We start from the raw sequence: 16,080 nt of genomic DNA, 5'->3' as shown, positions 1-16,080 counted from the left end.
CTCCCTCTCTCATAATACTAGAACTCGTGGACATTCAAAGAAGCTGAATGTTGGAAGATTCAGGACAGACAAAAGGAAGTACTTCTTTACTCAGCGCATAGTTAAACTATGGAATTTGCTCCCACAAGATGCAGTAATGGCCACCAGCTTGGATGGCTTTAAAAGAAGATTAGACAAATTCATGGAGGACAGGGCTATCAATGGCTACTAGCCATGATGGCTGTGCTGTGCCACCCTAGTCAGAGGCAGCATGCTTCTGAAAACCAGTTGCCAGAAGCCTCAGGAGGGGAGAGTGTTCTTGCACTCGGTCCTGCTTGCGGGCTTCCCCCAGGCACCTGGTTGGCCACTGTGAGAACAGGATGCTGGACTAGATGGGCCACTGGCCTGATCCAGCAGGCTCTTCTTATGTTCTTATGTAAAGATGATGTTAAGACGTTTTCCAGAAAGACTGGTGGTTTGTAAGAACCTAAGATTTATTATGTAATGTGCCCCTATGTTCTACTGTTTCTACTTAGCTTCAATAAAATTTCATATCTCTAGTCAGTGTTACAGAGGCTTCCAACCTGGATTCGTGTTCTTGATTCATTTTGAGTCCAAAAACTAGGACTGGTTGTCCATTTGGACACACAACTATTACTCAAGGCATTTTTTTCAGACTCTCCTCCATGTTCTGGGTCCGTTTCTGTTCAATGAAGGCTGCAAATCTTTTGCATGCTTACTTGGAAGTAAGCCCCCGCTACGGCTGAACACAGCGGGCCTTAATTCGGAATAAACCTGCGTAGGATCGCGCATGGTTTCTTAGCCGCTTAGCCTCGCCTGTCCGTCAGGCTCATGGGAAAGTAGATAAGTAGTCGTGTGAGCCCCGAGACTAGCCCGCCTCTCCTCGGTCTTGCAGGCAGCGGCCCCGCCTCCACAGCGTCAGGAAGCCGGAAGCAGACGGGGAGTTGGACTACGCGACAAGCGAGGGGAGCCTGCTGGGGCGGGTTGCAGCAACAGCCGGAGCGGAGCTTCGGCGAGGGAAAGGGTCCTTCCGGCATTCGCCATCGGAGGGGATCGTGGGACTCGCGTAAGGTAAGGTGATGCGAAGGAAAAAGACAAAACACCCAGGAAGCGCGTCGCGAGGTTTCATTTTCCGTGGACAGCGCTTGATTGACGAATCTCTCTCTGTGGGAGAGGAGGAGACTTGGTCAGCCTTGCAGGCCCGAGGTGGGGGATTTCCCGGCGCTGCCCTGTTCTGAAGCGGCGGCTATCAGATGAGTGGATCGGTGGGAGGGAAAGGTGCTTCCAAAGCGGAGGACCAGATGCACCGCAGAGCTGACGGAGGCTCTTGGATCTTCCTGAGTTGTAAAGGAAAGGGAATCAGGAAGGTGCATCTTTTCTTGTGGCGTCTTCATTGTCTTCCAAAAAATTTTTCTTCAATTTAGCTCAAACCGTGCAATCTTCTGTGTCTACTAAAAAGTAAGTCCCATTGGGATCAATGGGATTTACTCCTAGGGAAGTCATCTAAAAGATCTAAAATCCTCTGTTGTGTATATAGTCAAACTATCCAGTATTCCCTGAGTATCCACGGGCTTGCTGCTGCAACCCTCCTCTCTCTTCCCCTCGCACCCGTATGATTTCTTTAGATAAGTGATGTCTTTGTCACACTATTCTTTTCTTCAGTTCCAAGTCTGTGCTCCTGGGCTTTATCCTTCTGCGACTCACGAGCTAGCGCTTGTTAGAATGTGTTTACATGTGCATATTTATAATTGGAGGACTTGTCTATAAGAAACAGCATTCACAGTGAGCGCCAAAAAGGAGGTTTTTTATTGCCTGAGTACAAACATCATATTTGGCAGTGGAGATCATTTATGGGCTCAGCTGTGAGGCACTGGGTGATTTGCATATTTATAATTAGAAGATTTGTGTACAAGAAGCTTTCATGGCAAAACAGAGGTTTCGTAGTGTCTGACTGCAAACCTAATATTTGTCAATGGAGATTATTCGTGGGTTCAGCTGTGTGGCATTGGGTGATGTGCTGATCTATGGCCCTCATGTAGTTCCATGACTGTTTGTTCCTTTAGATTCAGCTTTTGCTCACCCCCGGACAGACCTGGACTAGTCAATTTTTAATTTTTTTTCTATATGTCCTAATGTAGGGGTGGAGAACCTGAGCCCCTCCAGATGGTGTAGGATTCTTAACTCCCATTATTCCTGATGTTTGGCCTACTGTTTTAAGACATATGCCTTGTATTTGTGTGTTTCAGGTGCTGGTCTTATGTTTGGGAGGGTTGAGATCAAGTTCCAAATTTGTTATAGAATGAAATCCTGGCCCTCCTTATTTGAATTCATTCAGGATTCAAAGCAAATACAGATATGATTGTACTGATAGGCTCATTGGATAGTCATGGGAATAAGTTTCTGTTCTATAAAATGATAGTACAATTCATAAAGTGGCTATAGAAAGAGAAGGAAGACTAAGGCTGCAATCATGTGCATATTTATGTATGTGTGTTTGTTTAAACAACATTTATATCCCATCTTTTCTCTGAGCTCAAGGCATCTTCACAGTGAGGTAGGCTAGATTGATAGATAGTTACTGGCTCAAGGCCACCCAATTAGTTACATGGTTTAGTGAGGTTTGAACCTGGATCTTCCCAGTCCTAATCTGACATTCTAACCACTGCACCACAGTGGAGCTTACTAGGAAGTAGGTCTCTTTGAAATCAGGGGTTTTGCTTCAAAGTAAATCTGCATAGAATGCACTATATGGATTGTAACGCTCTTTGCAAGTTAGCAGTTGTGCAGCTGTGAGAATTTATTTATAGTAATAATACACTAACCCTTCTATTTTGGCAGCGTTGGTGAAAAAGGAAGTGCATCATAACTAACCACTTGAGCCTAAGCAGTTTCAAATTGCAGCCATATAAGAAATATATTTTACTTTTTGAATATATAAGCTTTACAAACTTTTTTTAAACAAACTTGCAAACTTAATTGTTAGAGACGGATGCAGTGTTGAGGGAGATGTTTAGGCTAGGAAAGGGCTGAAATGTCTGTGGCCGCTTTTACAGGAGGAAAGAGAGCTATCAGCAAGTTTCTGTCTGTTGCTCCTCTTTTCTGCTCCCCATGACAGGGACTGGGCATGTTAGGGACTAAGGTCTACCCTCAGTGTTCTCTCACAAACACACAAAGCAAACCCAATGAAGGCCCTTTTAGTATTGATTTAGTATCCATTGCAACCATCATAGAACCTCTTTACATTGCCACACGGCCACCATCAACTGCTTTTTGAAATTTAAAAAAGGGTACAGGTCAGTACCTAATTATACACTTGCACACTTCCTATATAGAAATGAATGTGCCCAGTAGAGCTTTAAAAAGGTTTCAGTAGAGCGTGTCACCCACATTACCCTTTTTTAGTAATGTTTTAATTGAAATGTTTTTCACTGTGCATATTTTAAAAAAAGACCTATCCTTTCTTTGCCTACGGCCATACTATTGAACACGTCCAATCTCATCTGATCTCGGAAGCTAAGCAGGGTCAGGCCTCGTTAGTACTTGGATGGGAGACCTCCTGGGAATTCCGGGTGCCATAGGCTTAGAGGAAGGCAATGGTGAACCACCTCTGAATCCCTCTTACCATGAAAACCCTATATATAAAGATTCATAGGGTCGCCATAACTCATAATCGACTTGAAGGCAACAATCCTTTCCTTTCTTACCCACAAGTCTCTCTGCTCCCCATCTCTGTTCCCAATCAGTGTCAGATGTATGTTTTGGAGAGCTCTTAGGCAAGACATCCGGGGGGAGGGCTCACTGTGTCCACTTCCTCGCTATAGCAAATCCATGGAAATCTCATCAGTGGGACTCCTTCTGGGGTGTGGGCCCTTTGCAGATACTCAACCGTGCTGGCCTTATTCCCAACTTTTCTTCAGTCTTTATTTGCTATTAAGCTCCCTCCTTCTTATCTCAACTGAGTTTCCTGCTGAATTCAGCAGTAATAACCCTTGAGATTTTCAGACACAGGTGGCATGTATGATGTGACTGGCAGATTAGCTAGCTTCAGCAAGCAAGGAAAATTGCTACCAATTCTGCCATGTACCTCTAGGGAGCAAGGCAGGAATTGTCTTGTCCCCTTTCTCACTTTTGATTGACTTGTACAAGTCTTTAGATTCTACAAGCATCCCAGTCGGCTACCTGATAACTTTCAAGTTATAGGTGAGCTGCTCTTGATGTGTATGGATTAAAGTGTACAGAAAACAGGGAAGGACAGCTGAAGAGGAAAAAAGAAGAGAGCACAGAAGACTAGTAAATATATAAAAGAAAATGAATGAATTTGGGAAAGAAGCAGGGAAAGGATTAGTAAGGAGTAAATGTGAATGTGGTCTTGATTTGAATTTTACATAAACAGTTACTTTTACCATTTGATATTCTTGTGCTGTTGTCCTGGATTGTGGGCCCCGTTGGTAATGTAAATTCAACAGTCACTTGGGGTTTGGCATAATCTTTTTCCAAATTATACCTTAAATTTGGAAAACTTGACTCTTTTGAAAACAAATATAAAGAAAGATAAAAATGTTTCTGTATGGACTAAAAACAAATGCATTGATTTGTGTTACTTGCCTTCATCTTATTGTACGTTTGCAGCCCAACCTTTCCATACACAGAAATAAGGCCCACACTTAATTCAATGTGGTCACCCTCCAGCAAGTGTGCATAGGATTTCAGCACAAGTAACTTGCACCATCTAATTTAAAACTACTTTTTGCAGCCATCAGGATTTGATATTTTAACAAATACTGGGATTTCTAACCAAATTTAATTGGCTGAGTAGAAGTGTCTTTGTTGTGAATGGCCTCCTGGCCATCTCTGCCCTGTGGGCCACTTGAAAGAAAAGTTTGTGCTTGTAAAAGTTGTGTAAGTGCTCTAAGAGCAATAACTTAATCTCTAAGTTAACAATATCCATAACATTTAGCACATGACAAGTGGAGAGAGTGATACATGCCCTGGTCTCCTCTCGATTAGACTACTGTAATGCGTTCTATGTGGGGTTACCCTTGAAGACGGTCCGGAAATTGCAGCTGGTACAGAATGCAGCGGCACGCTTAATAAAGCAAAGCCGTCGCCGGAATCATGTCACCCCAGTGTTGATGGAGCTACACTGGTTGCCAGTTGTATACCGGGCCCAATTCAAGGTGTTGGTATTAACCTTTAAATCCCTAAACGGTTTCGGCCCAGTTTATCTGAAGGAACGCCTCCAGTATCACCAAATATGCCGCCAAACAAGATCGGCCTCACAAGACCTTCTCTCGGTCCCACCAGTGAAAACAGCTAGGCTGGTGCGGACCAGAGAGAGGGCCTTCTCGGTCGTGGCCCCCACCCTCTGGAACTTGCTTCCTTTTGACCTTCGACATGCGTCCTCCCTGATGGCTTTTCGTCGAGCCTTAAAGACCTTGTTATTCAGGCAGGCCTATGGGATTTCTGGGGTGGGTTAGGCTATTACTAACAGGTGGTTTACTGTTGTATGAATATGTTTTAAATTGTGTTTTATATTGTGTAAGTCGCCCAGAGTGTCTGTTAAGTCAGACAGATGGGCGACTAACAAATAAAATTTTATTATTATTATTATTATTATTATTATTATTATTATTATTATTATTATCTGAGCTGACAGATTGATTGATGTGCTTTGAACCTGTACAGCTATCCACATTTTCAACTTGATTTTTTTGTGTGCTACTAATTTTGTAAAGCTTTGATTTATCCCTAGTTACAGTAATACTTTCTGTAATTTTGTGGTTAAAAGAGGGGTCAGCACTGGATAGAAAGCTGCTTTTCAGTAGACTGTTGCCTAAGTTGAGGATAGGTTTTCTGCCCCCCTCCCAAAGCTCATATCAGAGCACTGTTCTTCAACCTTGCATCTCCAGATGTTGTTGGACTACAACCCCAACATCCATAGATAGCATGGTCAATGGTCAGGGATTATGGGAATTGTAGTCCATCAATATCTGGGGACCCAAGGTTGAAGAACACTGATGTAGAGGAATTACAAACACACACACCCCGAGAGCTCCATAAACATGCCATGCTCATATAGAGATCCTGACTCATGCGGGCTTTCCCATTTATTGCAATATTGAGGGCATTTCCACATGTACATTCCTTTGTATTTTATGGAGCTGTCTTTAAAACAGAAGTAAACAAGACAGATTGCACCAAAATATTGCTCTGTGGAATGTTCCAGTGCCAGCCAGCCAGCCAGCCATATTCCCCACATTATTCCATTCTGTTATCCCTCCACTTGGTTCTCTGTATCTCTTCTGAACAGCAAACATGTCTCTTCTGAACAGCATTCTAGCCCTCCTTGGATAACACATCTGTATAGATTAAAGGTATGGAGGAACGGTTGAGATCATGTCTGCTGGCCCCACCCTTGACTCCAGTGTTCACTGTAGCATCTGGGAACATAACTATAAGCTGTACACTCTCTTCAGAAGTTACAAAGAATGTATGGAAACTGAGGGCTAGATCAGTGAATGTGAACCTACCTTCATTTGCTCATATTATGTGGATATGTTATCTAAATAGTGGTAAGCAAATTATTTCTTAAAACCTCACACGGCCCAGTGGGTGATCACAGCCAGTGCCCAAGGGCAGGAATCTTGTAGAGAAGGAAGTTCCAGACAGTTCTGAGGGCTTTTTAAAAAAATCTTGTATCATTAACTGTTAACAACAGGATAGTAATGTTACAATGGTAGCTTCATGTGTACTTACACAAGCACATGAGGGGGGGGCAGAGCCTGTGCAGCTAGGGTGAAAAGGCAATGTACTTGTTTTGTTCTTCTACCCAAGGCCCTGTTAGTCTTTTATCCCTGTATTTCTGCTTCAGTTAGCAAAAAATGATTCCTAGAGTTGCTGCCAGTTTGCCTTATCTCCTCCATGTTCTAGGTTCTTTTGTAGCTATTTGCCTCAAAGTGCACAGTTGTTTGTTTCTCCTAGTCCCTTATTAGCATTTTGGTAGGACAAAGATTACTGAATGAAAAGTTCATGCTCACCCATCCATACTACATTTCATTATGTTATTTTATAACATTAGACCTTATAACTATAAGAGTATGTTGAGAAAGGATTTGTATATAGTTTCAGGGACTCTGCTTCTTAGCGAGCTGTTTTATTTATTTTATTTATTTATTTAAAATATTTCTATCCCGCCCTTCTACCCTATAATAGGGCACTCAGGGTGGCTTACAAAAATAAAATCAAACGTACATAATAAAATTGTAAACAGAAAAATCACAAAAACATTAAAATAAATTTAAAATACATAAAATACAATTAAATGTAAATGTAAATGTACTGCCTTCAAGTCGATTCCGACTTATGGCGACCTTATGAATAGGGTTTTCATGGTAAGTGGTGTTCAGAGGGGGTTTACCATTGCCTTCTTCTGAGGCTGAGAGGCAATGACTGGCCCAAGGTCACCCAGTGAGCTTCGTGGGTGTGTGGGGATTCGAACCCTGGTCTCCCAGGTTGTAGTCTAACACTCTAACCACTGTGCCACACTGGCTCTCAAAATACAATTAAAATACATAAAATACAATACACACACACACATAGGGATTGGTACTAAAGGGACTACAAAGGTAAATAACGCAGAAGGCATAAAATCAGTGTTAGGCTGTACCTTCAATCCCTCCCAAAGGCTCTCCGGAAGAAGACCATTTTCAGAAGTCTCCGGAAAACCAACAGGGAGGGAGCAGAGCAAAATTCTTGGGGTAGAGTATTCCAAAGCTTGTGGGCCACAGCTGAAAAAGCTTTCTCCCACGGGCCTGTCAATCTAACATCTTTCACTCCAGGCACGCAGAGGAGACCAGAGGCAGATGATCTTAAATCCCGGGCAGGTACATATGGGCGTAAGTGGTCCCTCAGGTACATTGGTCCAAGGCCATTTAGGAAACTAACTGGGAGCCGGTGGAGTTGATAAAGCACAAGGGTAATATGCTCCCTGCACCGTGCTCCAGGTAACATTCTGGCTGCTGCATTTTGAACCAACTGCAATTTCCGAAACGTTTTCAAAGGCAGCCCCACATAGAGTGCATTACATTAATAAAGCCTTGATGTCACCAATGCATTTGTCACTGTGGCCAAGTCAACTGCCTCCAGGAATGGACGCAGCTGGTAGACCAGTTTGAGTTGGCCAAAAGCACTCTTGGCTACCGCAGCCACCTGATATTCAAGCAGCAGGGCAGGATCCAGGAGGACTCCCAAACTGCGAACCTGCTCCTTCAAGGGGAGTGCAACCCCATCCAGAACAGGTTGCAACCCGTCCCTGATGAAGTTTTTCCCTTGACCAGCAGTACCTCCGTCTTGTCTGGATTAAGTTTCAGTTTGTTAGCCCACATCCAGCCATTCACAGCCTCCTGATGACCTCTCCTAGCAGTTTCATACAAATGTTAAAGAGCATGGAAGACAGAATGGAACCTTGCGGTACCCCACAGGCCAACGGCCAGGGGGTCAAGCAGTAGTCTCCCAGCACCACTGTCTGGGTCCTGTCTGTCAGGTAGGACCAGAGCCACCGTAAAACAGTGCCTCCCAATCCCATCCCAGCTAGATGGACCAGAAGGATACCATGGTCAATTGTACTGAAGGCCGCCGAGAGGTCCAGGAGCACCAACAGGGATGCACGCCCCCTGTCTGATGCCCGGCATAGGTCATCAAGCAGAGCGACCAAGGCAGTCTCTGTCCCATGGCCGGGCCTGAAGCCTGATTGAAAAGGGTCTAGATAGTCCGATTCATCCAGGAAAACCTGGAGCTGAGCAGCCACTACCCTCTCAGTCATCTTGCCCAGAAAGGAGAGATTAGAGACTGGGCAGAAGTTGTTAAGATCCGCAGGGTCTAACCAAGCTTTTTTTTTAACAAAGGTCTTATCACAGCCTCCTTCAACAATATTGGTATAGAACCTTCCCTTAGGGAGGTGTTAATTAAATATGCCAACCAGTCAGCCACTCCCCCTCTGGCAGATTTGATTAACCAGGATGGGCAAAGGTCAAGGGAACAAGTCATGGCCCTCGATTCTCCCAGAATCCTGTCCACATCCTCAGGCTTTACAAGCTTAAAAGTATCCATAGAAAAATGACCAGAGGAAGCTTCGGGGACATCTGGCACAATTGTAGTTAATGAGGAGTCCAAGTCAGTCCGAATGCGAGCAATTTTATCTGCAAAGTGCCTCGCAAACATGTCACAGCGAGCCACTGAGGGCTCAGAGTCTAATATAGGGCCAGAGCCCAAAGGCCCCGGACTGAGCAGATGCAATGGTGGCAGAGAAATGCCCTTTCTTCACTGCAATCACTGCCACATGATAGGCTTGAAAATGGGCTCTAGCCTGTGTTCGATCAGAAGCAGACTGAGTTTTTCTCCATTGTCTCTCTAGCTGTCGTCCCTGCCGTTTCATCAGGCCCAAGGTGTGAGTAAACCAAGGTGTATTATGGACCTTCCCTGGTGGGAGACGGCGCTTTGGAGCAATGGTGTCCACCACCCGGGTCACCTCTGTATTCCAGAGATTGACCCGGGCTTCGGCGGTATCACCAGCCATGCTGGGAATATCCCCCAGAGCATTCAGGAAGCCTTCTGGATCCATGAATCTCTGGGGGGCGGACCATCTTAATCAGCCCTTCACCCCAGTGAAGGTTATCAGGGGCACAAAGTCTAAACTTTGTCAGGTGCTGATCTGTCCATGACAACGGAGTCACTAAGAGCTCCTCCACCCTCAGATCACCTTCTTCCTGTCCCGAACAGAACACAAGATCAAGTGCGTGTCCTGCCACATGCGTTGGTCCAGATGATATTAGAGACAGCCCCATGGTTGTCATGGCATCCATGAAGTCCTGAGCTGGACCTGTGAGTCTAACCTCAGCATGTATGTTGAAGTCACTCAGGACCATCAACCTGGGGAACTGCAACACCGACGCCGAGACCAGCTCCACCAGTTCAGGGAGGGAGAATGTTGGGCAGCGGGGTGGACAGTACACCAACAGAATCCCCACTCTGTCTCCCTGACCCAATGCCAGGCGCACACACTCAAAGTTGGAGGTGTTAGGGACAGGGTACCCAACAGGGGAGATAGATTCTCTGCAGACAATTGCGACCCCACCTCCCCGTCCCATGGATCTATGCTGCTGGAGTGCCACAAAACCTGGTAGGCAGAGCTGGGAGAAACCTACTCCACCTTGGTCATTTAGCCAGGTTTTGGTAGTACAAGCAAGGTCAGCGCATTCATCCAGGATTAAGTCCTGAATTAAAGTGGTTTTAGTAGTCGCTGACCTTGCATTCATCAGCGGGACAGTAAGATCCAGGGAGTTCCCAGCATAGCTACCAGTGTCTTGAGGGTTGGAAGGGGGACCAGAAGGGATGCAAGCACAAAGATGTCTTATATCCCATCCCCCATAATGGCCAGTCTGCCTCCCACCGCTATTACGTCCCCTGCCCAATATTACCTCAATGGCGGGCCCCCGACTACTCCTACCCCGGCACATGTTAAAAGAAACCTGACACTTGGGGGGGGGAGCCTTGGCTAGAGGTGGCTCTTATAAAAGGGAGCTCTCTTCCCCACCCTCTGGCAGTTGTCTTCTCCCTTGTTAGCCCCAACTGGCTTTGACTGGCACCAAGGCCTTGCAGGGAGTAGCAGCTGACACCCGAGGAAGCATGCAGATGGAGTTTTGCAGGAGGCCACAGCAGCAAGGTGTAGGTCCTGCTGGGTTTCTCTCGCCTTCCTCAAGGCTTGCCTTGGCTAGAGGTGGCTGTTATGAAGGGAAGCTCTCTTCCCCACCCTCTGGCAGTTGTCTTCTCCCTTGTTAGCCCCAACTGGCTTCAGGTGGCTTTTATTAGGCTTTTATAATCTAATATGAACTTAGATGCTGCTTGTTTTTGCAGCTTTAAATATGCCTGTAAATAAAGCATATTGAACTTCATCTCCAATAATAACTTTGATCTACAGTTACTTAAGGCCCCATCTCCACTATACATTTAAAGCATTATTACTATAAAGTCATAGCGTCCCCCAAAGAATCATGAGAACTGTGGTTTGTTAAGGGTACTGAGAGTTGTTAGGAGACTGCTGTTCCCCTTGCAGAGCTACAATTACCAGAGATCTCTGGCGAGAAGGATTGTTAAGCCACTCTGAAAAAGTGTAGCTCTGCAAGGTGAATTTGGGTTTCTTAACACCTAATTGGTGACAATTACACAAGAGGTGAAAAGGAATATCCAAAATCAATCAGATTGATCTTACTGGGGTACCTTCCTTAGGTTTGGAATAAGACATGAATCATTTATCTGCTATCACTAACTACCATGCCAAGTTCAAGCTTCTGGTTTGGGTGAACAAAGCCCTATATAGCTTGGGACTATGATATCTTTCAGGTATATATACCCGATATATACTCAGTCAATCACTATGCTCTGCAGATGAGAGCCTCCTGCAGATGCCAACTTATCAGGAGGTCCATTCCACACAACATAGGAAGCAGACGTTTAGTGTTGTGGCAGCTATCCTTTGGAATTCCCTCCCGTTAAATATTAAGACAGGCACAATCTCTGTTATCTTTTTGAAGCCCTACCTCTTTCAACAAGCCTTTTAAGTAGAGACCTTATCCCAGTCTGCGTCCGTGTTGGAATTGCTTTTTAAGATTTTTTTTAAAAAAAATGTAAAATGTTTTAAATATGTTTTAAAATATGTTTTGTTTTAATATATTTTAAAGACTGTTTTTTATGTTTTAAACTGTTTTTAGTGTTTTTGTTTGCCACCCTGGACTTCTAATGAGAGAAAGGGTGGGATATAAATTTAATAATAATAAGATTATCATGTGCAGCTTGGTAACTTAAATTAAGAGTATCTGTTTCCCTTTTCAGCTCAAACAAGAATTGCCTATTCAAGAGCAAACATGCAAAGCACTTCAAATTATCTCTGGCTTCTTTCGGACATCCTGGGACAAGGAGCTACTGCAAATGTTTTCCGTGGACGACACAAGGTTTGTGTAGACACAGAAATCCTAACTGTCTGCTGAAAAAGCTTTTGCGTGATCTTAAAATAGCCTATATATGCTCTTGCTGTAAATTATGTGGGTTGTAGTCTTTTTCCCTTGTATTTTGCCAAATGAATATACAATGAGCAGTGCAAAACAATTGGAAATACATGGCTGAGTAAGAGTCTTTCTTAAGACAGCTTTTGTAAAATTCAGCTGCTTGGCTGATGAAAGATAAAAGATTTATCGTGCTGTAGGAGATCTGAAAATCTTAATGGAAATAACAGACATTATGCCCCATGTCAGACCCCTACTCTGGGTTGGTCTGGTCTCATAATGGATCTCTCACACTGGCACCAGCACAGGTCTCTCACGATCCCACTACTAGGCGCCACCACCTGATACTCTGTAACGCAATACTGCCCTGAGACTGTGCCTTAGTCTCCTCCACAGATTGCTATGTAGTGTCTGGGTACACTTACAGGCCACAACCCCCCTGTATCTTTCTGCCTTTAAAGATTACAGCTCTGGGTTGCTTTGGATACCTGCTGCTGTTACAATATCCCTTCTCCTCTGCCACCATTGATACTGTTCCCAGTTTTAGTATTTGCTCTGCCCACCTTTCTGGTCTGTAATATCCCAGCCAAGGATCAGGTGTGTTGTTAAACCAAAACTATTTATTTATTAACACAAGGAATAAACAAGATGAGTCAACATGCATGTGGTTACATATACTAGTTTTCTCTTTATATCTCTTAGTCCTAAAACCTGCCTCACTACCCGCCTAAACACAAATCCACCCCTCCAAAACCCAGAGCCAACAACCAACCAACCTCCAACTGTCATTCTCTCATTTATACCTTCAATAAGCCAGATGCTCAGCCAATTACAAGTCAGCATTTCTCAACATTCCAACCCATGTTTTCCCCCCCTCACTCACTCTACTTACCACATTTACCTACAAAACCGACACTTACCATAATTACTGTACATCATTTACAGGAGCATCATACCCCTCCCCTTTGTATTGCTAATGTACTAATCATTAACGTAGCTATTCACACTGGAATTTTTAGAAAATGTCATTTATTCCCTGGTTTTTTTAAGACTTGATTATTTATGAAGTACATTATACATACAGGATTGAATCCAACATTGTATAAGTGGACTTTCTCTCCCCACCCCCCGGTAGTCCCCTGCACACCCCACAGGTCTGGACTGGAGAGTTCCCCAGTCCTCCAGTTTTTGGCAGTGCAGGGGAAAAAGAATAAGGGGATGTCCACTGCAAGCAGAATTCTGTTCCATTCATGTAGGGACACTGTTGCATTCAATCCACACATTTTAAAATTGTCATCTTTCAGCTATTAAAAAAATGGTTGTATCCAACTTGGTCATTGTGAGCACAACAAAATTTTCCCTCCCCCCTATGTGCCCCCCCAAATCTGCTCTGGGGTTTTCCCCAACCCTCCAGAGCAGATTTGGGGTGGGGGGAGGAAGGGGAAGTTCCGTTGTGTTTGCTGTAGTCATTCCACACATGCAATGACTTCATTGGATATAATCCAAAGACACACACCCCCATTATTTTTACAACAAAATCCTGTCCATGTTTTCTCACAAGTAAGTACCTTACTCATATGTATGGTATTATAGCTTTATATATTTTTATAGTTTTATAATAAAGACAGCAACAAGGTTATTAATCTACTTGCGTGAAATGCTTTGTTTTTAATAATATTCTGTCTGTTTTACAGAAAACTGGAGATTTGTATGCTGTCAAAGTATTTAACAACTTCAGTTTCCTTCGTCCTGTGGATGTTCAGATGAGAGAGTTTGAAGTGTTAAAGAAACTGAATCACAAGAACATTGTCAAATTGTTTGCCATAGAAGAGGAGGTATTTTTATCTGTTGTGCCTAAAGCTAACTGAGCATTATTTTATGATTTCTTTTTGTGTTCCTGGGATCAGAACACCTTTTTCTTATTATGTGGTGAGGTTCACAGGGGCATTGTGTGACTTTTAATAACCACCCCTGTTATTTAGAGAGACTCCCTTTCATTATTGCCATTCAGCCGAGTTGCTTTCAGTTCAAATAGTGATACTGCAGACGCATACAAATGAATCCTTCCTGGATGTTTTTCTTCACAAATTGGTTCACCAATCCTAGGACTAATTTCTTTGGAAATAACTGCCATCAATTTCTGCAAAAGCTCCAAGAAATATGCATAGTATCACTCACTTCCTAAGGGAATTGGGAGGTGGGGAGGAAATCAAGTATATTCTGGGTAGTAGAAAAGACTGAACTTTGGAAGGGGGTAGGGAAGAATGTAGAAGAACCTTGGTTGGCAGTTTTCCATTTCCTCTCTGTTTAATTTGAAAGATAACTTCAAAAATATATTTGTTTTATCTTTGCAAGACAACAATGCTGGGAAAAACAGAAGGGAGTAGAAAAAGAGGAAGCCCAAACAAGAGATGGATTGATTCCATAAAGGAAGCCACAGACCTGAACTTACAAGATCTGAACAGGGTGGTTCATGACAGATGCTCTTGGAGGTCACTGATTCATAGGGTCGCCATAAGTCATAATCGACTTGAAGGCACATAACAAAGCAAGATAATTTGATTTGATTTTTTTTGAATGCACGGGAAATGTTCCAGGAAAGGAACTCGCATGAAGATCCTACTAATCTTTCTGCTTGTGGTCTGCCAAACTTTCTGACACTGAACAGAACAATTGTGCTATCTTTCTGACTTGCTGAATGTAACCTTCTATCTTTCTATTTTTCTTTTGTAGACAACTTCTAGACATAAAGTCCTTGTTATGGAATTTTGCCCATGTGGCAGTTTATATACTGTTTTAGAAGAACCATCTAATGCCTTTGGGTTGCCAGAAGCAGAATTCTTAATTGTGTTGAAAGATGTTGGTATGTGGAAGTTGTCTCTGTATGCACTTTAATATTGAGTATTGGGCTTAGTTTGTTTATCGTACTGTAATCACATTCTTAGCTTAATTTGAGCTTGTTTGCATACACATTGTATTATTTGGAACAATAGCTTTGATGTGGTTTCTTTTAACTTTGGCGGCAATACATGCAGTACAGCAGTTGCTTTTGCTGTCAGATATACGCATGCCACTCTCCCTGTGGTTTATATCATGGAGCAAGTAAAGTGCAGGAGTAGCAAGTTGGGCTTTTCACAGGCAAGCCTGTTATGCCAGTTGCATCCGTTCTGGGAGGAAGCAGACCTGGACCTGGTGACAAATGCCTAAGTTATAACAAGATTGGGCTATTGCAATGTGTTCTACATGGAGCTCCCTTTGAACAATGCCCAGAAACTTCAGCTTCAGCAGGTTAAAAATGGGGCAGCTGAAATGTTGACTAGAGCCCACTGTTGGGATTCTGTGACCCCATTGTTGCAAGGGTTTCACTGGCTTCCAGTCTGATTCTGGGCCCTATTCAAAGTTCTGGTTGTGACCTTTGGAGCCCTAAATGCAACTTAAAGATGGCCTCCACTCTTAGGAACCTGTTTTTGTGTTAATATCTGCAGGGTCACTCTGACAGAGATACTCCTTTGCCTGGGCCAAGGGACAGAGCCTTCTTAATGGTTGCACTTTGACTGCAGAACTCCCTTCTCAAGGAGGCCCATTTGCCCTCCTCCTTGATTATTCTCTTCCCCACCCACCCCAGGCAGGTGCTTTTAATTTTTGGGTCTGCTGATATATTTTAGACTTTTGTAAAAATTTGTTAAAAATTACCCAAATAAATATGTGCTCATTTTCAGGTAAGGCAAGTTAGGGGACTGAGTTCCTATTCTTTCCACCTCACCTCCACAGTCATTTGGACCATTGGAGACAGCAGCCAGTTTGGCCTCATGCTGCTGACAAGCATCCAAATTGCTACCTGGGTGTTTTCTCCTAACATTTTCATGTCCCTTCAGTGTTGGGAGACTCAAAAGTAGCCAGACACAGAAGCAACCCTCCCCACTCCCTTCAGCTCCCTGTCTCGGAAGAATTTACTGTAATAAGCAGGCTTACACATGTTCTACTATCAATTACATCCCTGAACATTTTTTAATTGACAGCAGGA

General features: G+C 43.6%; 1 protein-coding gene and 1 pseudogene across 2 annotated transcripts in view; both read left to right on the top strand.

Moving 5' to 3' along the window:
• Positions 1 to 863: 863 nt before the first annotated feature.
• Positions 864 to 16,080, top strand: part of TBK1 (TANK binding kinase 1) — a 40,949-nt gene continuing 25,732 nt past the window's right edge. For both annotated transcript variants that reach the window (XM_061639837.1, XM_061639838.1), the window contains exons 1-4: positions 864 to 1,071; positions 11,887 to 12,005; positions 13,751 to 13,891; positions 14,790 to 14,919. In XM_061639837.1, coding sequence (XP_061495821.1) covers positions 11,919 to 12,005; positions 13,751 to 13,891; positions 14,790 to 14,919 — 358 coding nt within the window. In that variant the 5' untranslated portion in view covers positions 864 to 1,071; positions 11,887 to 11,918. The remainder of the gene's footprint in view (positions 1,072 to 11,886; positions 12,006 to 13,750; positions 13,892 to 14,789; positions 14,920 to 16,080) is intronic.
• On the top strand, positions 3,465 to 3,581 carry LOC133363465 (5S ribosomal RNA; annotated as a pseudogene).

Source organism: Rhineura floridana, chromosome 8 (genome assembly GCF_030035675.1).
Source record: "Rhineura floridana isolate rRhiFlo1 chromosome 8, rRhiFlo1.hap2, whole genome shotgun sequence".
Taxonomy (NCBI): domain Eukaryota; kingdom Metazoa; phylum Chordata; class Lepidosauria; order Squamata; family Rhineuridae; genus Rhineura; species Rhineura floridana.
The sequence above is the reverse complement of the archived record's forward strand: the minus strand, read 5'-3'. Positions and strand labels throughout refer to the sequence as shown.